The sequence below is a fragment of the Pezoporus wallicus genome, unplaced genomic scaffold (genome assembly GCF_028554395.1).
Source record: "Pezoporus wallicus isolate ANWC-B61680 ecotype Strahan unplaced genomic scaffold, APGP_CSIRO_Pwel_v1 contig_8723, whole genome shotgun sequence".
Classification (NCBI taxonomy): Eukaryota; Metazoa; Chordata; class Aves; order Psittaciformes; family Psittacidae; genus Pezoporus; species Pezoporus wallicus.
In genome coordinates this window covers 1597329-1622775 of record NW_026635404.1, presented here as the reverse complement: position 1 = coordinate 1622775, position 25447 = coordinate 1597329, and the positions used below count along the sequence as shown (strand labels likewise).

At 46.4% G+C, this 25447-nt stretch overlaps 1 protein-coding gene across 4 annotated transcripts in view; it reads left to right on the top strand.

Annotated features, from left to right (window-relative positions):
- Positions 1–25447, top strand: part of MYH10 (myosin heavy chain 10) — a 93158-nt gene that overhangs the window by 46233 nt on the left and 21478 nt on the right. Inside the window, exons 6-20 of one of the 4 annotated variants that reach the window (XM_057423490.1) lie at positions 3010–3039; positions 7414–7506; positions 10868–10931; positions 11985–12083; positions 12838–12981; positions 13259–13354; positions 15010–15128; positions 15700–15852; positions 16250–16423; positions 17835–18008; positions 20654–20768; positions 21793–21855; positions 24210–24403; positions 24669–24790; positions 25280–25349. In XM_057423490.1, the coding sequence (XP_057279473.1) occupies positions 3010–3039; positions 7414–7506; positions 10868–10931; positions 11985–12083; positions 12838–12981; positions 13259–13354; positions 15010–15128; positions 15700–15852; positions 16250–16423; positions 17835–18008; positions 20654–20768; positions 21793–21855; positions 24210–24403; positions 24669–24790; positions 25280–25349 (1710 nt within the window). The remainder of the gene's footprint in view (positions 1–3009; positions 3040–7413; positions 7507–10867; positions 10932–11984; positions 12084–12837; positions 12982–13258; positions 13355–15009; positions 15129–15699; positions 15853–16249; positions 16424–17834; positions 18009–20653; positions 20769–21792; positions 21856–24209; positions 24404–24668; positions 24791–25279; positions 25350–25447) is intronic. The other 3 variants (XM_057423499.1, XM_057423507.1, XM_057423516.1) reach the window with 3 other exon arrangements.

Genomic DNA, 25447 nt, shown 5'->3' with positions numbered 1-25447 from the left:
ATCAGGGGCTGTAGTGACAGGCTAAGGGGAATGGCTTTAACCTGCCAGAGGGGAGACTGAGATGAGCTCTTAGGCAGAAGCTCTTCCCTGTGAGGGTGCTGAGGCGCTAGCACAGGGTGCCCAGAGAAGCTGTGGCTGCCCCATCCCTGGCAGTGTTGAAGGGCAGGCTGGACACAGGGGCTTGGAGCAAGCTGCTCTAGTGGAAGGTGTCCCTGCCCGTGGCAGGGGTTGGAGCTGGGTGAGCTTTACAGTCCCTTCAACCCAAACCATTCTATGACATTTCACCTGCAGAGGAGCCCTGCATGTCTTCTGCAGTTGAAGTCCTGTGGGGAACAGAGTCAGTAACACATGGTAACCACAGAGGGTAGAATCACAGCACTGAGGAACCTTAACACCAGCATTTCCTAATTCTGGAGTGTCTGAATCTGTAGCCTCACAGTCTCATTTCCGGTTTAATCCCAAGGAATGTTAAAGGTGTTGTCTTGGGCACTGTGCTAAGAGGTGTGGGTAGTGGTGGTGGGGAGCATGCAGAAGAGAAGCTTTAGTAGTTGTGGGGCTTGGCAGAGCTGGGTGAGACTGGGGTAATTCCTGACGTCGGAAATGGAGGCTTTCCAGAGCTGAGTCAGGGGGAAGGCAGAAAGCCTTGGTGCTGAGTTATAAACACCAGCTCTTCTGAAGGTGGGAGGAGGAGGACCATGAGCCTGAGCTCTTGCCTGCAGCGTGCTTGGTTGAGAGTCAGGACTGGCACAGGTACAACCCCAGCAGGAGGTAGCAGGGATGAGAAGGCAGAACATACCTGTTGTAACTGAAAGCTTTAGCTTCACATCCACCAAACTGACCTCTAAGGAATGCGGGGGGATGAGGCGGTAGCGCTGAGGACTTTCCCAGGAAATCTGTGTATTTGCCTGCACCAAATATACTGTGTCTTACTCAGTTGTTAACTATGCCACGTGTGACACAGACAGCAACGAGGCTTTAGCTTGGCTACCGTGAACCAAAGCTGTCCCAAGGCCACAGAGGAGCCTCTCACTGCCGCTCTCAGTGATTCTGCTGAAGGCTCAGGAGGTGAAGAGAAAAGGGTATATAGAATGAGAGGAGGAGAACAAGGACAGGTGATTGGTGGGGCTGATGTGTTTGGACACAGGTTAGGTGAGAAGAGTAGGGAGGGCAAGGAGACTTGTCAGCTGCTTCCCTTTGGCTTGTCATTCCCATACATACTGAGATAGGAATGAGAAAAGAGAATGAGGTGGTGGTGTTAATGCATGCATTAGTGTTGCTTTAATATGGTTAAGACAAGAGTCTTAATTCAGATTCTTGGGTTCTGCTTTGTTTTGTATACTTCGTGGTTTGGGACAAGAGGGAAGTCAGTGCAACATACAGAAATGGTTAAAACCGGCATCCCTGGCTTTCCAAGAGAAGTGCTGGTTCTCACTCACTGCCTGGGCACTGCCCATGTTACTCACATGTTCTACAGGCTGTCAGGCTGGGGATGCTCCTGGCCGTGCTTGGACTCTGTTCATGGTCAAATACGTGACATCAGCTGATGGTTTCAATCATGGCAGTGTAGAAGTAGGTGAGTTTTATACAGAAGTGCATCCATCCACCACTGCCGCCTGCACATCCAGTCATCCTGGCAGAGTGCACCTCTGGTACAGATGGGTGCAACTGGACTTCTGTTCCTTCTCCCTCTACCCAAAGCCTTCCCCCCAGACCCTCTCTATTATCACTAAATAATGACTGGTGCTTTCAGGTTAGTGGTTGCTTTCAGGGACTGCATTGGCCTTTGTACCTGAAGTGCTGAGTTGTTTCCTTTGTTTTAGTCATTTCAAAAGAACCAATTGGTTTTGAAGTAGGATCTGGGGTAGGTTCACTCAGGCTGAAGCTTCCCTTAGTGAGCATTTCCCAGATGGGCTTAAGCTGCCCTCGTTTAACCAGAAGAAAGGGAAATGGGTCTGAGGGTGCTCAGCTCTGCTTCTAGTGAGGACAGAAAGGGGTGCCCCGAGGGAGCAGTCCTTGTGCCCATCCTTCTCCAGTGGTAGCTCCCTACTGAAGCGTCTCATCTTTGTTTAGATGCCCGAGTTGTTTTCTGACCAGGTCTGATGCAGCTCTGCAGGCTTCACATCCCTCAGCTGAACGAGCCAAGCCTTTGCCAGCTGCTGTACAGGCCGAATCTCTTGTTCTGTGCTAAGCCAGTGGTGGTTCTTTACAACAAGGCATGGCTGGAGGAAGCGTGCACCTGGCTGGGCATGGCAACGACACAGGGTGTGTGGTTCAACCAACCCAGGGTTTTCCCCACGCTCTCTGACGGGAAGCTCAACATTATGACAGTTGCAGACTGAGCCAAGGAAATAATAATGGAATCAAATATTCCTGCAGAAACTGTGCACACCTGAACCTGGAGGGGTTTTGTTTTCCTTTAGTACATTCATGGTCCCATTCCCCTTCTGCCTGCAGAACTTGAAGCTTTTCTTAAGGTTGTGCTGCTTCTCCTGTGGACAGTCACTGCTGGAAGCTTTGCTCTCACTTAGAGGTTTGCATCCTTAAACACCTGAAGTGCAGTGCACAGTCCAACCCCCAAGCTCCTCAGGAACTGCTTTGCCCTGGTCCTTTTGCAACCTTTTGACAGTTGAGGAATAATGATCATCTCATCCATACAAAACCGCCTTGCAGGGACTGAGGGTGTAGAGGAGGTTACTTGGTGGGGGAAAGGTGGGTATTTACCGCTGTGGTTTGGCAGACCTGTACAAAACCATGCACAATGAATGGAGCTGCTGCCCTTTCCCTGCTGCTCCAGGACCTCTGGAATCTTGTATCTGGAATTGCTCCTTTGCACAAACACAGGTTGTAGCATTTTGCGCATGTGACAGATTTCATTTCCTAAACCGAATGTGAACGGTTGCTTTGAAGTGAGTCTCTAGTTAAACCTACTGCCATTGCTAATTCGGGATGTAACCTGCAGCTGGAATGCTTCCTTGCTAACATGTGCGTTTGTTTGTTTGCAACGAGCAGCCCGAATCACCCAAACCCGTGAAACACCAGGCAAGTGGCTTTCTTTCTGCTTTTACAGTTACGGAGGTGAACATAGATCTGTGCTTCTATTTCCTGTCGATCTGTATTTGTAACTCGGGGAGGGACACAGCCAGGAGAGAGCTTTGCAGATCCTCAGGTGGCTTCCAGAGAAAGAGCAGGCGCCCGGTCCCTCAGCACAGCAAAGCTCATGCTTTCATAGAAGCTACAAAATTCTTTTGATTAACATGCTGTTTTGTCTGAGTATTTTGATAGCTTCTCAGATAACCTGATAAAGACTTTGACATCGAGGCTGAGAGAGCTGGGCTGTGTCAGTCTGGAGAAGAGAAGGCTCCTTAAAGGGAGACCTGAGAGCAGCTCCAGTGCCTAAAGGGGCTGCAGGAAACCTGGAGAGGGGCTTTGGCCAAGGGCCTGCAGGGACAGGCCAAGGGGAATGGCTTTAACCTGCCCGAGGGGAGACTGAGCTGAGCTCTTAGGCAGAAGCTCTTCCCTGTGAGGGTGCTGAGGCGCTGGCACAGGGTGCCCAGAGAAGCTGTGGCTGCCCCATCCCTGGCAGTGTTCAAGGCCAGGTTGGACACATGGGCTTGGAGCAAGCTGCTCTAGTGGAAGGTGTCCCTGCCGATGGCAGGGGTTGGAGCTGGAGGAGCTTTAAGGTTCCTCCCAACCCAAACCATTCCATGATGATGAAGTATAAAAGGCTTGGCAGAACCACTCATCATCTGAGTGTTTCCCTCGCTCTTCAGGGTAAGTGATGTGAGCAATGTGGTATCTGTTCAGCACTGCCACCTGAGTTAACGTTCCCTCAGTTGAGCTTCAGCTGCTCTTACTGCTCAGGGCAGATGGAGCTGCCCTGCAGAGAACTCTGCCCCTTTCCTCCTCCCGTGTCCCTGTCTCTGTGGGCAGCAGCAGTTCGTCTGTCCTGGACCACCCCATTGTGCAGGACAGGAGCTGCAGAGGGGCACGGAGAGGAGGTTGAGTGGAAGCTGGGGGTAAAGCTGTTGACAGGAACAGTTGCTGCCAGGTGTTCTGAAGGCTAAATGCTCCGCTCCCTGTCCTGAGATGGTGAGCAATGCCTTTGTCATGGGCACGAGCTGTTAAATCCAGAAGCGGCTTTGCAGCAGCTCCGTATGGTATGAAACCAAGGCTTGGGAACTCAGGAAGCCACCATGACTTAGTTCAGGTGGTTGTATTCCATTTCTCTGGAAGCTGACTGTACAGCAACCTAAGCTGTAGCAGGAAGGGAAAGAATAAAAGAAACTTCAAGTTGAGTCTTGTGTATTGGAAGCCAAAGCTATCACATAGACAGCCCTGTGCCTCTGCTGGTGTGTGGTAACATGCTGGACCTCTGTAACCCAGCCCTGCGTCTCACTTTCAGAAGTTACAGACAATTCAACCCTCCCTCCTTGCAAACCTCAGCCAATTCTAAGGGGTTTTTACTGCAGTATTTCTCTGTTCCAAAGCAGAGGGAGCAGGGTTTAGTCCAAGCCTCCTGCTCAGAGCTCCCATGTCAGGGTGGAAACAAGGTGTTTGTTGGCACTTTCAGTATATCAGTGGAAACATGCTAATCCAGAAGTGTCGATACTGCATAAACCATGACCATTAACATTTCTGTTTCAATGTCATTTTGGACTACAGCGTGGATCCCTGTTGTATGTGAGTAGCATGTGGCTTTCCTGGCCTCTCGACAACTCCAGCCTCAGGACGCTGGTTGTTCTGAAACTGAGACAAGAGCCTGTCCTTACCTTAATGTTGCCCTGCATGAAACATTGCATGACTTGACTTTATCCACATTACTGTGACACTGCTTTTTCCAAGTTCTGGTTAGCTGCCTGTGCAGGAGATACAGGCAAAACACGCTCTTTCCAAGCACTGAACACTGAGAGCCAGGGCTGGTTTTGGGCTGTGAAGCAGTGCATCTCACAATGACAACTACTCAATTAGAAGCTGTTGAACACAGTGGAGAGGTTTGGTGTTTTCTTAGTGATGGCTGTGACAAGTCTGCTTGTGAGCAGGGCAAAGTGTGTGGCTGGGCTGTGAGCACCTGGCTTGTTCTCATGGTTTTCACCCATATCTGAGGACCCACAAGAGGGACCTGGAGCTGTTGGAGCAAGTCCAGAGGAGGCCATGGAGCTGCTGCGAGGGCTGGAGCAGCTCTGCTCTGGAGCCAGGCTGAGAGAGCTGGGCTGGGGCAGCCTGGAGAAGAGAAGGCTCCTGAAGGGGAGACCTGAGAGCAGCTCCAGTGCCTGAAGGGGCTGCAGGAAAGCTGGAGAGGGGCTTGGGACAAGGGATGTAGGGACAGGCCAAGGGGAATGGCTTTAACCTGCCCGAGGGGAGACTGAGCTGAGCTCTTAGGCAGAAGCTCTTCCCTGTGAGGGTGCTGAGGCGCTGGCACAGGGTGCCCAGAGAAGCTGTGGCTGCCCCATCCCTGGCAGTGTTCAAGGCCAGGTTGGACACAGGGGCTTGGAGCAAGCTGCTCTAGTGGAAGGTGTCCCTGCCTGTGGCAGGGGTTGGAGCTGGAGGAGCTTTAAGGTCCCTTCCAACCCAAACCAGTCAGTGATGACCCAACTGAATGTTTCCATCAGATCCTCAGAGATGATCATAAAAATGACCTGTAAGAACTCCTTGTATTCAGCTGGAGGATTTGAGTGAAATCATTTCACACTGTCCTGGCCAAGTGCCTCTGCGCAAATCCCAGGGAAGGCTGGGGCGCATGGAAGCACATTCAAGCCCAGGTACAGCCTGTGCTGCCGTGATTCCCTTTGGTGCAGGGAAGGTCCATGGAGGAGCCCAGTTTGAAAGTGCTTGCTTTACCAGGATAGCCAAGATCTGACGTGTAAGCTGTGGTGAATACAGGCCATGGGGTTGATTTTGAGCTGTGCACTGTGCTTTGAGCCAGCTTCTTGGCTTTACACTTGGGTGCCTTTGCAGAGCCCACTGCATGGTCGGGATAGGGGAATGATGGAATGGTGTGAGCTGGTCTGATGGTTTTATATGGTTTCCCTGGTCTGATGCTTTTATATGGGAAACTTTTAGACTATAAATACTGTGCATATAGTGCTTTGAACAGAGCTGGTTTTTCTTCAGTTGCGGGGTTTTTTTGTCTGTCTAAAAGCACTCCTGAGAACTGTATTGTTGGCAAACCCAATGTAGTGTGTAGGCTCTGGGGCCCCAGTGGTGGTTGCTGTGCTCTGGGCTAAGGCTCACACGTTTGTTCCTTCTTCAGTTACTTCAGAATCCAGAGAATATGTAGTCCCAAAGGGAATATATTTGGAAGTCAACAAGTTTTGAGCCAGTAACTTGAGGTCACATTAAAGAAGCAGCAGCCCGGAGTTTCCAGGGGGACTTGAAATGTAGTTCAATGTATAAATAAAATCCTCTTTTAGGTGTTAAGCAGGGAAGTTTAAAAATTCCTGTTAGAATTGACCTTGTGGAATCCTTGAGAGACTTCAGTTTCCTGTGTTCTGGGTCCTCTATTCATCTATGCTATAAGTAATTGGAAAAAGCAGGTTTATGCACACAATCCCCAGTTTTTGAGATGACATTCCAGACAGCTTTGCTTTCCTTTTAGTTGTTTAAAACCCATCCTTCAGAGCAGAAAGACAATCTCGTGTTTTCCTATGTTCATCCATGCCTCCTGGGCTCATGGAAGCAGCACAGACTTCTTGTGTTACTAGATCTCTTCATGGATAGCAATCCTAAAAGCCGCTGGGCAATTTCCAAAGAGAAGTGCAGTGATTCCTAAATCCATTGGCTTGAATGTCAAAAAATGTTTAAAGAACTGCATTAAACCCTCTGAATGGAGCAGTCTGAATGTGATCTTTGTACCTGGTGTTGCTCCATCCCCGTTCTGGCACGTTCTGGGGTTCATTCAAGGTGTTGCAGTGATCCTGTGTGTGCCTGACTGGAAGTGAGGATGTCACCGATTCAAAAGTAGGTTTGAAACTGGTATTCTAATGTAGCCATACTGTAACAATCACTAAATGGGAAGTTTAGAAATGACCTTACACTTAAACCAGTTAAATTAGTTTTTCCCCTAAAGCACTCCAAGTCTGTGCCTAATTTCATTTGCCCTAAATGTGAGTTTTCTTTTCCATGTTCAACGATTTCCAGCATCCATCAAGTCCTGTTCAGTCACTGCTCTGTGTGTGTGTGATTTAAGACTAAACCCGCCACCAAAACCCCCACAAAACACAAAAAATACCCCCAAACCCACATTCTTTACCGGATGGAGGAGATTAGCAGCAGATTTAGAAGTGAGAAGAGCAATGAAAGGGCCTTGTGAAGGCAGTGTCCCTGGGTCATGGCTCTCAGGAGGCAGCAGGACGTGGGAATGTCATGCGTGCACTGTGCTAATGTCTGTCTGTTTTCTCTTTGTGTGGCTTTCAGGGGGAGCTGGAGCGTCAGCTTCTTCAGGCGAATCCCATTCTGGAATCCTTCGGGAATGCCAAGACAGTGAAGAATGACAACTCCTCCCGCTTTGTGAGTGACTCCTTCCCTCCTTAAAGTCTGGAAATGTGGGTTACTGTTTATGGAGAAAACCTTTGTTCAGGATTTATCCAGTATCAGAAGCTGACTGTGTTCTCTCATCATGAGATGAATCCAGGTTCTCTCACATATCTTTCTGCATCGTGCAGGGCCTGCAGAAGACTCCCCCTCACGGGCTTTTGCCAAAACTTGCTTTATTTTATCCAGTTTCTGATTTTAACCATCCTTGAGCTGACAGTGGTGTTCATGCCATAGCAAATACACCGCGCCATAGAGCTGACCTGGGCTTGCATGTACAAACTGCTGCTGAACTGCTGTCAAGTATGAATAAGGACTATGGCGTCCATGCGGAGTTCAGCTAAATAGGGAGCCTTCTTGTCAATAGCTGCCACTTTATCGATTGATTGGTTTAGAGACAACATCCTTCACTTTGGAAAAGCACAGAAGTTGCCTGTAAAACCCTCTCTCAAGTCCCGTGTCCTTCTGTCCAGCTGGTTTCCTGGGGGGAAGTTGAAAAAGCAGTGTTGGGCACCTGTAGCTGGGTGATGTCTTTGCTGGGTTGGTGCCTTCTCTTCACGTACTGTTCTGGTGGCAATAACCACGTCTGATGGGTTCCATTGTTGTAAAAGCAGTGGTGGAACTGGGGAAAAGAGCTATTTACCACTTGGGAATACTTCCTTTCCTCTGAAGTGGGGGGGAAAAGCCACGCTGCCTTTTCAGCTTCCCTCCAGTACACCCCGATTGAGGGGAAAGCTGGGTTAGAACAAATGTAAAAGGAGATATGAAATAGTTTTTCTTGTGAAAACAGAAGTGAAACGTGCAGACCAAATGAAGTGTTTCTTGGCTGCCTGGATGTTTCAACAGTTGCTTGGATTTGTAATGTATGAACTCAGCTCCGGTGATAAGGACCCTGGAAAACTCTATGACTAAATCCCTCTGCCTTTTCAGTCGAGAAGGGAGAGCAGAGCACTAAAGGAATTCGATGTTGATCATTTTATAGCCACATTAGTTACAATATTGCTTGATGCTTATACATGTTGGGTGTAGGATTTGTAACATCAACAGGTTTCACTGCACGATGTTTCTTCTTTGTTACATGGCTTGAATCCACCAAAGGCCGTGTTAATTTAATGAGGATACTTTATTCCTAAGAGATGGTAGCATCTGGTTTGTGTTACCCTGGCGTCCACATCGCCATCATGATCATGCTCACTCGGCTGTTCCAGCTCTGGCTTTCGAAAGGAGTAGGTTTAATGCACTCCAGATGGTGGCATCTCCTGCAGGAAAAATAATCTTTAGTAACAGCCACTTTAAAACCTGACTTAAAGAATAGATCTGTCCTCCCCCCAGGGAGAAGGGCTGTTGTGTACAGGCCTGACAGCTTCACTGTGCCTGAGGAGGAGGCTGGCCCCTGCCCTGTGTGCTGATAGCACCAGACAGGGCTGAAATACGGCCAGTGTCAAAGCAGAGTTTGTTCCTTTTTCCCTCTACCAAAGGCAGTGTTCTCTTGTGGTGCAGGAAAGAAACTCTCTCTTAGTGGATAGGGAAGGGGGGACCTTGTTGGGTTCATGGTGCAGAGCTAACTCCTTCCTTCTGATGTGTTTTTTCCAAAGCCATGTACTTAGTGCTGCAGTGATAATCTAAATAGAATTCAGTTGTTGAATGACCACCACTACAGTCTGTAACTGATCAGTTCAAGATTTCAGAGCCAGAATTGCTTGTGCTAGCTAAAAGGGTGTATTAATATTCTGCTTTTAAGAAGATGAAGTAGATAAGTGACTTCTCCAATTCAAACTTCAGTGCTGATAGTCCTTTGAATCAGGGAGCATGTGGGTTCCCCTTTCTGGTGTGTCAGCTCATCCAAGGACTGCATTTCCTCTGTTATTTCTGTCCAAGGAACTGGTAACTTGCCAGCAGACATTAGATAACTTGTGAGGGTGAAGCAGAGTGAAGTGACTGAATTACATCAGAAAAAGCCCCTGACTAGACCTTACTTAGTGCTTTGTGTCTGTTCCTCCATGTAATGTGGCAAATGGAAGCCATGTCACTCCGAGAAGGCTCTGTGGTACCTGGTGCAGGGGGGACGCTGTCAGCCACCATCCTTGAGGTGCTGGTGCTGACACACACGTTGCATGTCACGTCTGTTGGCTGAATTTCAGTAAGTGTCGCTTCACTCTTTGCAGCAGTTATAAACACAGTTCTCTGGAGCTTCTACTGAGCAAAAAGTATAAATGCTTCAGTCTCAAGCTGAGCTTGGAGCGTTCTGTGCCTGCACACCCAGAAACTCAAGTTCAAGTGCTGGTCCCTGACAGGGCATGCTTGAAAGCAAGCCTTGTTCCTCAGCGTGCTCACTCCAGTGCCCTGGTGTTCCACCTGAGCTGCAGGTTCAGCGGCGGGGAGGAAGCACTGAAGTTAAAGTATTCCACCAGGTTTCTTGAAACTTGCAGAAGTCACTTTGGGTTGCAGATGCATATCTGCAGTCACAGATCAGCTGCTTCAAACTCAGCAAGGGCTGGAACTTCCTCTGGGTTCACTGGTGTGGTTGGGGAGAAACCTGGTCCCTGGTACACACAAATCTTTCAGATGTGAATGGGCAGCTGGAAGGTTCTGGTGTTCTGGGGACAAGATGCACTAGCTCAAATGATCGCAGCCACTTGCTCAAGTGTCACTCGGTAGCACAGCAGCACACAGAACCACACACTGGTTTGGGTTGGAAGGGTCCCTGCCCATGGCAAGGGGTTGGAACTGGATAAGCTTGAAGGTCCCTTCCAACACAAAGCAGCCTGGGGTTTTAGGAATCTTGCAACACTTTCTTTCCAAGAGCTCTGCGTGTGGGCAGTGTGCTCTTTACTTGGTCCTCTGTGGAGCAAAGGAGATGTATGTGGAAGGAATAGGTTTACTGTCTTGTAGTCTGTTCTTTACCAGCTGCTGGAGAAGAGAGGCTGTGCATGTGGGGCCATCCTGGTTGTAGAAAAGGAAGTGGAAGGCTGGTGGGCCGGGCTGGGCAGCACATGTGATTTGGGATTGCTGCAGATAAAACCCCTTTAGCCACCAGTGAGTTTGCTATAGGAATATGTGCACTGAAACACCTCAGCCTTGCTTCCAACTTCGGGCAGCTTCACTCAGAGGAAAGCTTTGTCTAAGTCTGGAGCACTGGTTCTTTGATCTTCTGGAAGTGTATGCGTGCAACATAACATGTGCCATTGAAATGATGGCTGAGCACATGGAAGGGGAGAGATGGATTTGAAGTTGTGTGAAATGCTCGTACAGGTGCCAGCAGGGCTGTGTTTGTGTGGAGGCAGTGTTGGTGTCTTAAAACACCAGTCATCACCAGAATAATCTCTTTTCTTTCCAGGGCAAGTTCATAAGGATTAACTTTGATGTTACTGGTTATATCGTTGGGGCCAACATTGAGACGTGTATCCTGCTTCGTGCCACGCCACTGCGCAGTGCAAGTTTTCCCATTGTTTTGCTTTTAACCCTGGAAGCCATTGGAATGCAGTGAGGGGTGACCACATTCCTGCATTCCTTTGTCTCTTCCTTTATTTCAAAATAGCTGATCAAATATCCCAAAGTCAGCGTGCTTCCTCATGCTCGGACATTGATACTCCAAAATGTAGCACTCTGAGACCTGCTGGGTTTTCAGACCAGCCTTAAACCTAGGGCATCTTAAATAGGGAAACCATTCCAAATGTTGCTCTACCAACAGTTTTAGAAGAGAAGCTCCTTCCTGAAGCTGCTGAGCCACTGCCTTGTGCCAGGAGCTGGGGTTTGCTTCTGTCAGTGCTGCAGGAGCAGCTCTGCGCCTGGAAGGAGCTGATGCTTCTTATGAAGTGACAGAGCTGGAAGTGCTGGGACACATTCCAGTTTCTTAGGTCTTCTGGAGATCAGCGTAGGCCCAATGACACAAGACCTACCACCAATTAATACTGAAGCCTAATTCAGTTTTAGCTTTAAGGTTTGATTTTATTTATCATGGCATGGTTTGGGTTGGAAGGGACCTTAAAGCTCATCAAGTTCCAACCCCTGCCACAGGCAGGGACACCTTCCACTAGAGCAGCTTGCTCCAAGCCCCTGTGTCCAACCTGGCCTTGAGCACTGCCAGGGATGGGGCAGCCACAGCTTCTCTGGGCAGCCTCTGGCAGTGTCCCACCACCCTCACAGTGGGTGAAAAGCTGCTCCTTCACTTAACCTTCAGCTGGTCCCTACAGACACTTGTCCCTGGGTGTAGCAGGGGAATGAGGTCAGCATCCAACAAAGGAGTCTGCTGAAATTAAAAGTGAGCTTCTACCAGTGTGAAACTGAAGCCTCTTATTTAAAGTTACTGAAGGTTCATATTGGACATGGTCCTGGCATTGCTATTAAAGTTCTATTTGCTCTTAAAGTAATTTTACAGCCTGCTTTGAACTCTTGTTTTGCACTGGGTATTTTTACCCCTGAACTGTAGAAGATCCTTGACTAGTTACAATCAGACTTGTTGGAAAAGTCTCGTGCTGTTCGTCAGGCCAAGGATGAGCGGACGTTTCATATCTTCTATCAGCTACTCGCAGGAGCAGGAGAACACTTGAAGTGTAAGTTGGGAATCTCATTTTGTAAACCTGTTGTTTCTGTGTGCCAGGCTTGTCTGCTCAGTGTTACACAGCAGTGCTGGAGCTCCTCTTTGGTCTTCAAACAGGCAGTGTTAACTGAAGGCTGAGGAGCCGGGTGCCTCTGGTTTGGGATGGCTGGGCTTTATCCAGTTTGCTGTCACATATGTTGAGAGCAAACGGCTCCTGCCTGACCCCATCCAGTTCAGTGTGTCCCTGCCTGGGAGTCACTAGATTGAAATCTTTTTCTCTCCTTTTCTCCCTCTCTTTGGTAACTGGGAATTTCTGTTCGCTTGTGATGTGAAACCCTAGAACAGTGCAGACCTAGAGAGCTGATGCACTCTTTCTCACCTGTAATAGAGAAATGGGTATTTACACCCTTGCTGTGGTAACTGTCGATACGCAGCACCATGTCAGTACCTCCCAGTAGAGACACTTGGTTTAGGGTATTCCGAATAGGGGTTTGAGATGATGCTAGATCTGAGCCAGGTAAGGTTCTGTTTACAGGCTTAATGTGTTAAAGAGCTGATGTAGGTTGCAACAGATGGAGATTCTTCAGCTTCGCAAGTGCACTCGTATTGTAGAATTTCCAAAGCGGGTGAAACACCTCGTAGCCTTATTTGAGGAATTGGTTTTGGAAAGCATTGTTGGTGCATTTAGTGACACCGCAGTCGGTGTGGCTGTGAAGAGCCTCACTGTCTTCAGCTTATTTTCATCTCTCTTCCCCTTGCCCACACAGCTGACCTGCTGCTGGAAGGATTTAACAACTACAGATTTTTATCTAATGGCTACATCCCCATTCCTGGGCAGCAAGACAAGGATAACTTTCAGGAGACTATGGAAGCAATGCATATCATGGGATTCTCACACGATGAGATCTTGTGTAAGTTACTGAGCCTTTTGGATGTTCAGAGCTGCTTTCCTCTCACGCACATGCACCCACACTTGCTGATTTCACGTTGTTTCAGTGTCGTGACAGCCTGCAACAAACGTTTGCTTAACACAAGTAGAACTGAATTAAAGCTTTTTGCCCCAAAAGTACAGCCCAAACAGTCCTTGCTGAACTTATGCTTTGAATTTGGAAAGACACAAGTAGTGAAAGGAAAGCGTAAGCTGAGCCCTCTCCAGTTAACTGTTGCACATGTCCTTTGTTAACACAGCAATGCTGAAAGTGGTGTCTTCAGTGCTGCAGTTTGGAAACATTTCCTTTAAGAAGGAGAGAAATACGGATCAAGCTTCTATGCCAGAGAACACGGGTAAGTTGATCACGTTTGTGTGGCTTCATGCACTGTGGTTTCCTTCCCACCGCTCCAGTGCATGTCCTCAACAAGTACAGAGCAGGCTTGTGAGCTCGTGTGGGAGCATCCTGTGCCAAAGAGGCAGTAGCCAACGGGCGAGTGTTAAAACTCTCCTCTTCCATCCTCGTCATTCAGACAAATTTAAGTATCCATCAACAGAGTTGATGCTGTTTGCATTGCTTCTCCACTTGGAACGGTATTGCGGTTGGAGTCTTGTTTATTGCTGTCTACAAAGACAAGCACTAGGAAAAAGTGCACGCTCAAATCCCTCTGTTTTCTTTGGTTCTTGAAGGGAGTTTTCTTGCCAATGGTAAGAGCCCTGGAGCCAAACACAACTTCATAGTGAAATGGCTGAACATAGGAATGCTGTGTTTAGAAAACTCTTATTTCTGAAGTGGCACGTGGCAGGGATGGGCAGTGGGACTGGGATGGAATTTATCAGTTGGTACCCGCCATGCAGGCAGGATTTCTTCACACAAAAAGACTGCTGCTGAAGCAAATCTCAGGTTTTCAGTGTGGTGCTTCAGTGCCAGCCTTTTGAATGCTCTCATGGGAGTTAGCTTCGAGAATTGACCTTGGTGGAAAGACCAGTAAGAACCATCACCCACACGACCTGCTGTACATGCACAACTCCAGTTCATGCGTGTCTCTTAGTTTTGGGATTATCCCAAATGGCTGTGCCAGTGTAGGGTGCTTGCAGTGTCCAAAATCTTAGGGGGTGGTTTGCTGCTCAGGGTGCTCCAGCAAGCAGGAATGGAGTCAAGGCCAATAGCCATTGAGTTGGTATTTGGCAGAGGGTTGGCACTGAGTTTTGCAGCGAGGAAAAAAGGTTGGGTGAGAGATCAGGTTTTTTTTGGCTTTTAGCACCAGCTCAAATGTCTTAAGTCCTTGTAGTTTGGTGGTTTGTTTTTCTTTTGCTTGGCTGGTTGGTTGAAATCCTGACAGTATTTGCTGCCTGCCACCGAAGGTTGTAAGTTCTGTCTGATGTGCTGGTGCGTGTTGTCATACTCAACGCACAGCAATACTCCTTTGTGTAGCTACAGGGAAATGAGCGCTCGGTTTGTGTCACTACCCTTGTTTCCCTTGGTTCAGTTGTGTGTTGATTCATGAACCCTTTCACTGAATACAGCCTGAGAATCTCAACATTAAGGGCAAGTAGTAGTGCTGTTATACCAGGAAAACAAAACAAGGCAGCAGAAGGAGCTTTATTCACTTTGACAGTAAACCCAGGAGCTGTCAGAGGGCAGAGATCAGGGTTTGAGTTCCTGCAGGATAGTGTGAAAGGCTTCTAGGAGTCTGGAGTCCCAAGCACCTCACCTTCTGGGCAATGGATGTAGGGAAAGGGATTGATGCAGCAAGAATGTGTAATGCTGGGGTGAGCAATGCACTGTTTCAGATACAGAATTTCACACTGGGAGAACTCATGCTGTGTAAGTAGTGTGGAGCCAGGGAAGGCCATGGGGTGCTCCAACCTTAGGACAATGGGCATTGCCCAGGCTCTACTGCCAACAGCAAGTCAGGTTTTAAGCTGACACTTGCCTGTAGTTGGTTTTACAGCTGTTGCTGCTGCTGTGAAGGATTTTAAGTGTTTCCATTGATTCTTTGCTCTCCAGTCGCACAGAAGCTCTGCCATCTGCTGGGAATGAATGTCATGGAGTTCACCCGGGCCATCCTGACCCCACGCATCAAAGTGGGCAGAGACTACGTCCAGAAAGCCCAGACCAAAGAACAAGTAAGTTTGGGTGCTTTCAAGGTGAAGTGAAACTGCACCTCATCCTGATTAGCTCTAAATAGTAATCATGGAGTCCCTGCCTGGTTTGTATGGGAAGGGACCTTAAAGCTCATCCGGTTCCAATCCCCTGCCACAGGCAGGGACACTTTCCACTAGAGCAGCTTGCTCCAAGCCCCCTTCCCCCTGCCCCCCAATTTATATTAAATGTGTACTGCCACTGACCTTCTTTAAGCTTTACTGCCTCTGTTAGATGTTCTTATGTGGTAAAAATCAGTAGCTGAATAGAAGGAACCTTCCCCTTTCCTTGACTTTCTGCTGGTTTCATCCTTTACTGTCAGTCTTGTCTGTATCGAGCACATGGAGAGCTTTTGGTGTTGTATGGAACAATTTAAAAACACATTTTTCATAACATTAATCAAACTCTGTTGGGTTTTACTCCTTGTTTTCATTCCTCAGTGGTATTAACACCATTAAACTTCTTGTGTTCCTTTGGTTTTTGGGATAACATCCGTGCCTGAGTTCTTTTGATCACTTCTCCAGGGTAAATAAATGCTCCTGTTTGGATTTCCAGGCAGACTTTGCAGTGGAAGCTTTGGCAAAGGCCACCTACGAGCGCCTCTTCCGCTGGCTTGTTCACCGCATTAACAAAGCTTTGGACAGGACCAAACGACAGGGAGCGTCTTTCATTGGAATTCTGGATATTGCTGGATTTGAAATCTTTGAGGTACTTTGCTGCTGATGATCAGACCTTTTTCCTTCCCCTGTTAATGTGCATTCAGGACTAACTGTAGAGCCCCTGAATGCATCGCATGCCGAGGCTGCATCAGGGTTTGGTGTTGCAGCATTCAGATGCTTTGACAACCCTAAATCAGAGTGCCGAAAAGTTGTGCTTGAGTTTAAATTGTTCTTTTATATGTATCTTCTTTCCTACTCTTAGTTTAGTTGTATGTAACAGCGGGGACATAAGAGATTTGCATCATGCCTTTCCCAGTTTTCTTGACTGTACATTTGAATGTTGCAGAGTTTGGGGGTATTTCCTTGTAAGGTCAAGTTTTTGGCTTCCAGCTATGTGATAAGTCCTGTCACTGCATTATTCTTGCTTACTCATGTTATTCTTGCAGTTGAACTCCTTTGAGCAACTCTGCATTAACTACACCAATGAGAAGCTTCAGCAGTTATTTAACCACACGATGTTTATCCTGGAGCAAGAGGAATACCAACGAGAGGGTATAGAGTGGAATTTCATTGACTTTGGACTGGATCTGCAGCCCTGCATTGACTTAATCGAAAGACCTGTAAGTTCGTGCATTAAGGATGCTCTGAGGACAAGGGGGTACACTTCACAGTTTGTCTTTTACTGTGTCAAAGTGTAGGACTGTACAGGCATTTCACAAAAAGGGAATGATCCCAAATGCCAAAGTCTGTGTGTTAGTGGAAGAATTTATCCTCATGGGATTTGCCCTGATGTTAGGGCAGAACATGGAGCTAAAGACGCTATTTGCATACTTTTTTGCCGTGGTACTAATGAAGTCCATTGGGCTATAGGAGCTTTATGTGGGGTGAGTTAGAAGCTTTTCAAGGCTTACAGTGAGCTTTTGCAGTTGGGATCAATAGGAACATTCCTGAAGCTTCCTTTAGGGCAGAGTTTTCCCCATAAATTTACCTTGTGAATAGGAAACCAGGTGGTTTTAATCACTGTGCTTTTTAACATATTCTGTTTGCTCAATATGTGGGAGCTGAAAAGGGCTTCAGAGAGCAGGAGGACTGGTTGGGGGAGAGCGAAGATCATCACTGCCAAAAGTTATCATTCCTCACACCTTGAAACTGTGCTTAGAATTATTTGGTGCCCTTTGAAATATAACCATTGCAGTTCCTGCTCTCTGCATTGCTGTGTGTGTATTCTCGAATACACATAAGCTGCCGGTGATACTGTGCAGTGATGCTGTGCATCCTGAGGAGCAGCAAAGCCTACAAAATACGTCCTTGTTTCTCTCTAGAGCAGGAAAAGGGCAGTCTTGTTTCAGTTACCAAAGGTTTGTATGTTCTGTGTGGAACTTCAGAAGGTTCTGCCTCTTTGGAAGGTAAAAGCTCTTCCAGAAAGCCTCAGGGGTAGGTGTCGATGCTTTCAGTAGGCATCAGGTGTTCAGGGGAACATGCAGAAATACATCAAGTTAATAGATTTTTGTTCTATTTTGTTTGAAAAGCAAATGTCAACACTTCAGAATTGTTCTGTACGTGTGAAACTATGGAGTAGCACATAGAAACATCTCTTCAAATGTGCAAACTTTGCATTCCCTAAAAGCTTCTAAAGCTTAAACCATTTTATAAACCCTTTACTTCTTTTGTCATCACTTTCCTGTGTACAGCTCTAGAATACAGATGTTGGTTGTTCCCTGCTTCATTCTAAGAGCAAACAAAGCTTCAAGTGGAGAGCTTGCATGATGTGGAAAGGGAGGGAGTAAGTGAAAGGCAAGGCTCTGGGCAGCTGTAGATTGGGTCTCCATATCCATTGGAATGTATTTTTTGAAGCAGTCACAGCGTCCTATACTGAGCCGGGTTCCCCCAAAGCTTGTTTTAGTTTAAATCAAATCTGAATCAGTTTAGACAGCTTCTCATTGTGGTATTGAATGGTGTGTTCTAAATACTGACATATTGAAGTATATGTAGAGAAAATATTAACACAGATAAAATCCCCCTGAATTTCAGGCAAATCCTCCTGGTGTGTTAGCATTACTGGATGAGGAATGCTGGTTCCCTAAAGCTACTGACAAGACATTTGTTGAAAAACTGGTCCAAGAGCAAGGAACCCACTCCAAGTTCCAAAAGCCAAGACAGCTGAAGGACAAAGCAGACTTCTGCATTATTCACTATGCAGGGAAGGTAAGGGCTAAATGTGAAATACTTGCTTTGGAGAAAGCACTAGAGCTACCTGCTGTAGCTACTTGTGCAGGTGGTGGCCTTGTTCAGTTTTCTTGGACAAATTCCGAAGAGCTTGGATGGAACTTTTGTTACCAAATAAAACTGGAAACTAGAATTTGCTATAAAATTAAGCAAATATTTCAGTTTCCTTTAACTTTGTCCTTAGGTTGTACAGGTGAGGATTTTTTTTCAGGACTATAGAAATGAATCTCTTCTGACTACCTTTGTGACAAGTTGATGGTATCGCTTGATGCAGAGCTGTGTCAAGTACCATCTACACTCTATATCCTCAATTCCCATAAGACTTTCTGTAAATCCCCTCATGTAGGTAAGCTGATACCTTTTCATTCTTACTCCAGTCTTTAGTTTCCTGCTGAGGGTAGCAGAGCTCAGGTGCATTGTGAACAGGCCCATGAAATAACAGCAGTTTTTGTGTTTGTTGGATCCTTCACTATCACCAGGTCTGTTCTGTAGGGCTGTGCTATATAATTCTTTTCCTAAAGAGTTAAACCTTAATGGTAGCACCAATTTTTGCCCTGTTCTGTAGGAGAAACAGTTGTGTGAACTGAGTAAGAGCTATCCTTTAATTTTCATTCAAGGAATAATGGCTTGTTACCTATTGGATGGTGTCAGTGGTGCCCAGTAGATACCTATGGCAAAAGTTGACATAAAGAAATGATCAGCTCTGGAGCCCCCAACACAAGAGGGATGTGGAGCCCATGAAGCTGCTGCGAGGGCTGGAGCAGCTCTGCTCTGGAGCCAGGCTGAGAGAGCTGGGCTGGGTCAGCCTGGAGAAGAGAAGGCTCCTGAAGGGGAGACCTGAGAGCAGCTCCAGTGCCTGAAGGGGCTGCAGGAAAGCTGGAGAGGGGCGGGACAAGGGATGTAGGGACAGGCCAAGGGGAATGGCTTTAACCTGCCCGAGGGGAGACTGAGCTGAGCTCTTAGGCAGAAGCTCTTCCCTGTGAGGGTGCTGAGGCGCTGGCACAGGGTGCCCAGAGAAGCTGTGGCTGCCCCATCCCTGGCAGTGTTGAAGGGCAGGTTGGACACAGGGGCTTGGAGCAAGCTGCTCCAGTGGAAGGTGTCCCTGCCCGTGGCAGGGGTTGGAGCTGGATGATCTCTAAGGTCCCTTCCAACCCAAACGAGTCTGGGATTCTGTGATCCATTTTGTTGTATCAGTACTTAAAACAGGTACTTATTAATAATGAAATCGTCCCTGTTATTGCACTTAATACTCAGTTACCTTTAGGTAATCAAAATGAAGTAAAGCAGCTTGTGCCTGGCTGCTGGGAGTGGCTGTTCTGAGGAAGGGCTGACTGGTGCCACCCGAGTGTGGGTGTTTCTGGAATACCAGCACCCCATGGCCCCCTCTGACAGAGGCGTTGATTATTTCTGCAGGAATGTGTGTTCCTTCAAAACTGGAATCGTTTGTAAAACAGATTTTCCTGCAAGAAGACCTAAGATAATGATCCGATTTGGTTTTGGATGTTGGAAGCGTTTAAATGTTTTCCTTGCAAAGCCCTTATTTAAAAATAGAAACCTCCGAGTTTAGTTGAAGCAAAACCATAGTTGTCTCTACAGAGGATTTGTTGGACTTGGGGGATTTTTAGGATTCTCTTTTGGGTTGGGATGAAACCCACGTTGGTGTCGTTGAGTTCTCAGCTGCTGAGCTATGGTTTAATTGCAAACCACAGAATGGGTTCTTTCAAGATAAGAGCTTTGTTTGCTTTCTTTATAGAACAAGGTGTTGAAGTACAACTGCTACAGTGAAATTAAACTGATTCATGCTGTAGCACATCCTCCATTTACTCTCTAGTCATTTAAAGGAATTAGGATCTATACTAGAGTTCTTTTTACATCATCGCACTGACCAGGGAAGCCTTGTTTTGGCAGTGGCACTAGAATGTAACAGCTATTGGTAAGCGAAAATCCAGACTCCTGAATTTTTAAGAAACCACAAGGATGATAAAGGGCTGGAGCACCTCCCATACAAAGACAGGCTGAGAACACTGGGGCTGTTCAGACTGGAGAAGAGAAGCTGCGTGGAGACCTCAGAGCAGCTTCCAGTGTGTGAAGGGGGCTACAAGGATGCTGGAGGGGAGCTCTTCATCAGGGACTGGAGCGACAGGACAAGGGGTGATGGGTTCAAACTGAAACAGGGGAAGTTCAGGTTAGATCTAAGGCAGAAGCTCTTCCCTGTGAGGGTGCTGAGGCGCTGGCACAGGGTGCCCAGAGAAGCTGTGGCTGCCCCATCCCTGGCAGTGTTCAAGGGCAGGTTGGACACAGGGCTTGGAGCAAGCTGCTCTAGTGGAAGGTGTCCCTGCCCGTGGCAGGGGTTGGACCTGGATGACATTAAGGTCCTTTCCAGCCCAAATCACTCTGAGATTCTATGATTCTAAAATGCCTGTTTGGTCTTTGAAAAGAATACTAACTTTCTGTGGTTCTTTGAGCTGTTCTGAGGAGGCACAACTCACAGGAAATGAGCATCAAGAAGAGACTAGGAGGAAAACATCAGTGTAGTTTTCTGAAAGCTTTCTTTTGCTGCTGTTGAGTCAGAGCCTGCAGCTGATGTGGTGCCTCTGCTCACATGCCCCTTGGCTGCTCCACAGGTAGACTACAAGGCAGATGAGTGGCTGATGAAGAACATGGACCCCCTCAACGACAACGTGGCTACACTTTTGCACCAGTCTTCTGACAAGTTTGTTGCAGAGCTTTGGAAGGATGGTAAGAGCTCATGCTCTGAGCACACACATGTCGTCAGTCAGTTTTACTTTGCTTGATGAGGTTGTTGTGTTGGGGTTTTTTGCTTGTTCCCTTCTCACCCTCCACCTCTACACTGTAAATACCTACAGCGTTTTCTCTGTTGTTCAGCACCAAAAGTACAAGGAAGCTGGATTGCACCTGCAGTCCCTCGCACATGTACCATTTCTGAGTAGCTGCTTTCCATGGTCATTATTTGAACTGATATTCACTTATGACTTGTTGCCCTGTGTCAAACTTCATGTAGAATCTTGTCCACAACTTGTAGCTGGACTTGCTGCAGTGGTGTCTGGAGTGTAGGCAGCTCTAGTGCTTCTTGCTGCTACTCAAATGTTGGCTTCTGTCAGCAGTTGTTTTATGTGCAGTGGGGGGTGATATCCTGGGAATGTGCATCTCCTAAATTAAAAAACTCATTAACAGCCATACTAGTGCTTAGATACTGTGCAGTAAAACCAAATGCCACGTATTCCTATCTGAACTGGGAGCTGATGGTTAGCTGGTCTTCCTGCACACCAGCTTAAAAGTACCAAAATACTCCAAGAAGGAGAAATAGCCAAGTATTTAGCAGGGACGTTTCTGATTTTAACGTCACAGGATATTGAGTGTGTTTCCTTGTCACAGTATATAAATCCTGGAGTTTCTTATTTGAGGAGGGAAATTAAGCTTGTGATATAGATGATACTGTAGGTTAATACTGAGTTTCCCTCTGCTTGGTTCAGCTACAGGGAGCAGCTTTAAGGAATATATAAAGAACTTTTTGGTTGTGGACTTGCTCCATTCCTTTTGAGTACACACACAGAAGCAAACTGTTTTGGTTCAGATATTCCAAACCTGCTTCACAGACAGTTGTAATGTGCATGGGATATGTTGTGGCTTTTGTAGCACAGTTAAGTCTGTTTGCAATTGATAAACCTGTTGTGTATACTAACTGAAGTGTCTTGTGTATCTGCTCTTCTGTCTTTCTGTTTTTGCTGTTTCTCTGCCTTAGAGATTCAGAATATTCAGAGAGCCTGTTTCTATGACAGTATTACTGGTCTTCATGAGCCACCAGGTGAATGGATATAAAAACAGTAGGCCAACCAAAGGCAGGGCTGTCGTCCCTACAGGAAAGCCATTTTTGCTCGTAGGCTTGCATGAACTTCTCATTTCATGCTGAATTTAGGTATACCTCCACCAGGCAGGTGGCCTTTGAGTGCATACCTATTGCTGCTGCATACATATAGCATCTGTATTTTATGCATTGCATTGAAGCATTGCAGATAAAAAGGTTTGTTGCTTCCAAGTTCCATTGAGATGTAGAATTGCATCTTAAGTGACAATTCTGGTAGCTCCAAGCATTTGAGAGAATGTGTAAGCTTTGTGACACTATCAAGCTTCTTTCTGCAGTCCAACATTGACAAAACACTGGAACATTGTAAAATGTGCAATAGGGTAGGAGAGCTGAAGGATGTATTGAAGTGTACGAATGAGTTCTGCAGTTATAGTGGGAGTAGTAAGTGAAATAAGCTTCTTCCAGACTTGTTGAAATTGTTATTTTACTTAAAAACCCTTTCTGATTTTGCTGTTTCCCTTTGTAGAAGCTGCACGTGTTTTCTGAGGCATCAGGGAACCAACAAATCCACTTAGAATGTCTGTTTAAAGACGCTTTAAATGTTTTATCCAACCTCTTCCTCATCCTTCTTGTATTCCTGTCCCCAGCTTTAGGAACGTGTGTGTGGGAAGGTTGTGCCTTCAGACTTTCCATCTTTACTGAAGTTTATCTTGACTACTCAGCGTTCATCACGTACTTAAGGAAGCTAGTGGGGTTTCCTAAAGGAAGTAGGAGAGGCTTTGGCCAATGGAGGGTTGTCCAGTTGCACTGTTTAGTGACTGCTGTGCTTCCCCTATGGGGAAAACTTGCATTGAACTTGAATAATCCTCTTTGAAATATAAGTAACCATCTTTGAGTTGGAGGCAGAGGAGAGGAAAACTGAATACGTGCAATTGTCAGATACTCTTAAAAAGCAGGTGGCCAGACGTGAGCTGCATAGTGTCCAGTCACTGGTGGTGTTCTGTTCATCCTTTGTGAGACTGATTCCCAGTTATCTCTGTCCCATTTCTGATTTAGAATGGAGTCTGCTTTGAAGTAAATGGTTGGGATATGATGTTATGAGCAACTTAGCACCTTCTTAGTCTCCTAACTTCAATAAGCTGCTCAGATTCTTGTGTCCAAAGCCGTGTGGAGGATCTGGACTTTGCTCTGTGCTATCTTCTAGACTTACAAGTCATTATTCAAACTCGGTGCCCTGTATTTTTCTGCTTTGACAATTCCCTTTTTTAATTGACCTTTGAAAACCAGTTGAGCACAAGTGTGAAATAAGATATTGTCACTTCTTTGTCATATACAAAACTAATTCTGGTAGCAAAGCAGAATTCCCTCTACTTTGGTTTGAATGAATTTGAAGATCACAGAGATTGTAGCACACATACAGCTGCTGGTTTCTAGCTGGCCAGCTTGCATTTCCTGGAGAGCCAATACGTGTTGTATACTTGCTCAATACTAAGAAGTACCAACTATAGCTATTAAGGTGTCCAACCACCTGTGAGTTTTCTTTTTTATTGAGCTGTTTAAGTAACTGTTGACATGCACATGGAGTCGCATTCATGGGTTTGGCCTATAGATGCTAGTGAAGGCAGTCAGGTTTCTAACTTGTGCTTCTGAAGAAGAAACCAGAGAGATCCTTACCCAAAATGTTCCCCAAAATCAAAGAAAAACCTTTCTTTGGATGCTTTACCACACCTTCACAGTAGTTTTCCTGGCTTGAATCTTGTCTTCTAGCTAGAGAGATCTTTGCAGTTGCATATGAAACTTGGAGGAATTCTTCCAAAGAGCAAATTAGCAGAAGTCTGGCAGATGGTTTTCCCCCTCTTGTCACTGAAATAACACTATTTCCAACTCTTCCTTATATATTTATGCTTTCAAACCAGATTTGAATATTCAGTGAAACTCAGATTTAATCTAATTCCTGTGACTCTTTATTTTAATATGCACAGATGTCTAATTCCTAATGTCCCACCCAGAAATACTTTGCATTGTAAGAATGCAAAGAATCACCAGTTTCCAGGCAGCTTTCAATCCCCTCAGAATAAGGAAAAGGCTTTACTGGTCATGTAGAACTGCAAGTAAAGAGCTGGATATTTTACTCTGTACCTACTAAAGCTACACTACTCCGCTGTGTAAGTTTGTGGCTTTGGTTCCCCTGCTTCCGCGCAGCATTCCCGGTGCGTGCTGACTGCTTTGCCTTCCGACGGCACCTTCCGCCGTGTGTTCTGCAAAGCTTCTGCTGCTGCACTATTGCTCCCCTTTCGGCCCCTCTTTATACCTGACAAACACTGAAGTCCACTTCATTCTCTTCTCCTTCCCAGTGGATCGTATTGTGGGTCTGGATCAGGTCACTGGAATAACAGAGACCGCTTTTGGCTCTGCGTACAAGACCAAGAAGGGCATGTTCCGCACCGTTGGCCAGCTGTACAAAGAGTCTCTCACCAAGCTGATGGCAACGCTCCGAAACACTAATCCCAATTTTGTCCGCTGCATCATTCCAAATCATGAGAAGAGGGTATGTACTACAGACCGCTCCTCTAATTCTTTATTCTGGGCTTCACATCCAGGTTATGTGATGCATGCTGTCCACGTCTTCCCCTTGCAATCAGAAGCCAGGCTTCATAAGGTTTCCACACTGATCAGATATCGCAGTATTCCCTGCATATCCCCTTACTTAAACAGCTGACTCTGTAGAGGGAAGCCTGAAAAAACTTCCACCGCACGTTTTCATTTGTACAAATTTAAAGACTGAAAGTCGTGTGCTTGTTTTGTTGGTCCAGGCTGGAAAATTGGATCCACATCTGGTTCTAGATCAACTTCGTTGCAATGGTGTTTTGGAAGGAATAAGGATTTGCCGACAAGGATTTCCAAACAGGATAGTGTTCCAGGAGTTCAGACAGAGGTAACAGCAGGAACGCTGTTGATTTTTTATGAGATAAAGTTCCTTGTTCAGCAGCTGAAGACAACCCCTGCCCCTTCCCCAGCACAACTGGAAGAAAATCCTGTAGGTTGCCCAGAGAGGTGGTGGATGCTTCATCCCTGGGGATATTCCAGGCCAGGATGGATGTGGTTCTGGGCAACCTGATCTAACTGTAGATGTCCCTGCTCATTGAAGTGAGTTTGGAGTGGATGAGCTTTGAAGGTCCCTTCCAACCCAAACCATTCTGTGATTCTGTGACCATGTGTGTCTTGAGGCAGTTAACTTGGAAGCAATTAAGTACTACAAGTTTATTCTGAAGACAGTAGGGAAAGGAAACAATCTCACTTGGATTGCTGGAAAAGCTCTCTGGAGAAATTTCTCAGCTCTGGCTCTGGTGACTGTAGCTTCATGGGTTTATGATCATATAGCTTATTGTTGAATGTAAAGGTGTTTTTTTCATTTGACTTAAAGGTATGAGATCCTTACTCCCAATGCAATTCCAAAGGGGTTTATGGATGGGAAACAAGCCTGTGAGCGTATGGTGAGTGTTTATACCTAAATATTGTTAAAATGTTGAAAGTTTGAAAGAAAAATTGTCCTTTTCTTGATGTAAAATCACTGTGCTTGCCTCTCTTCTTA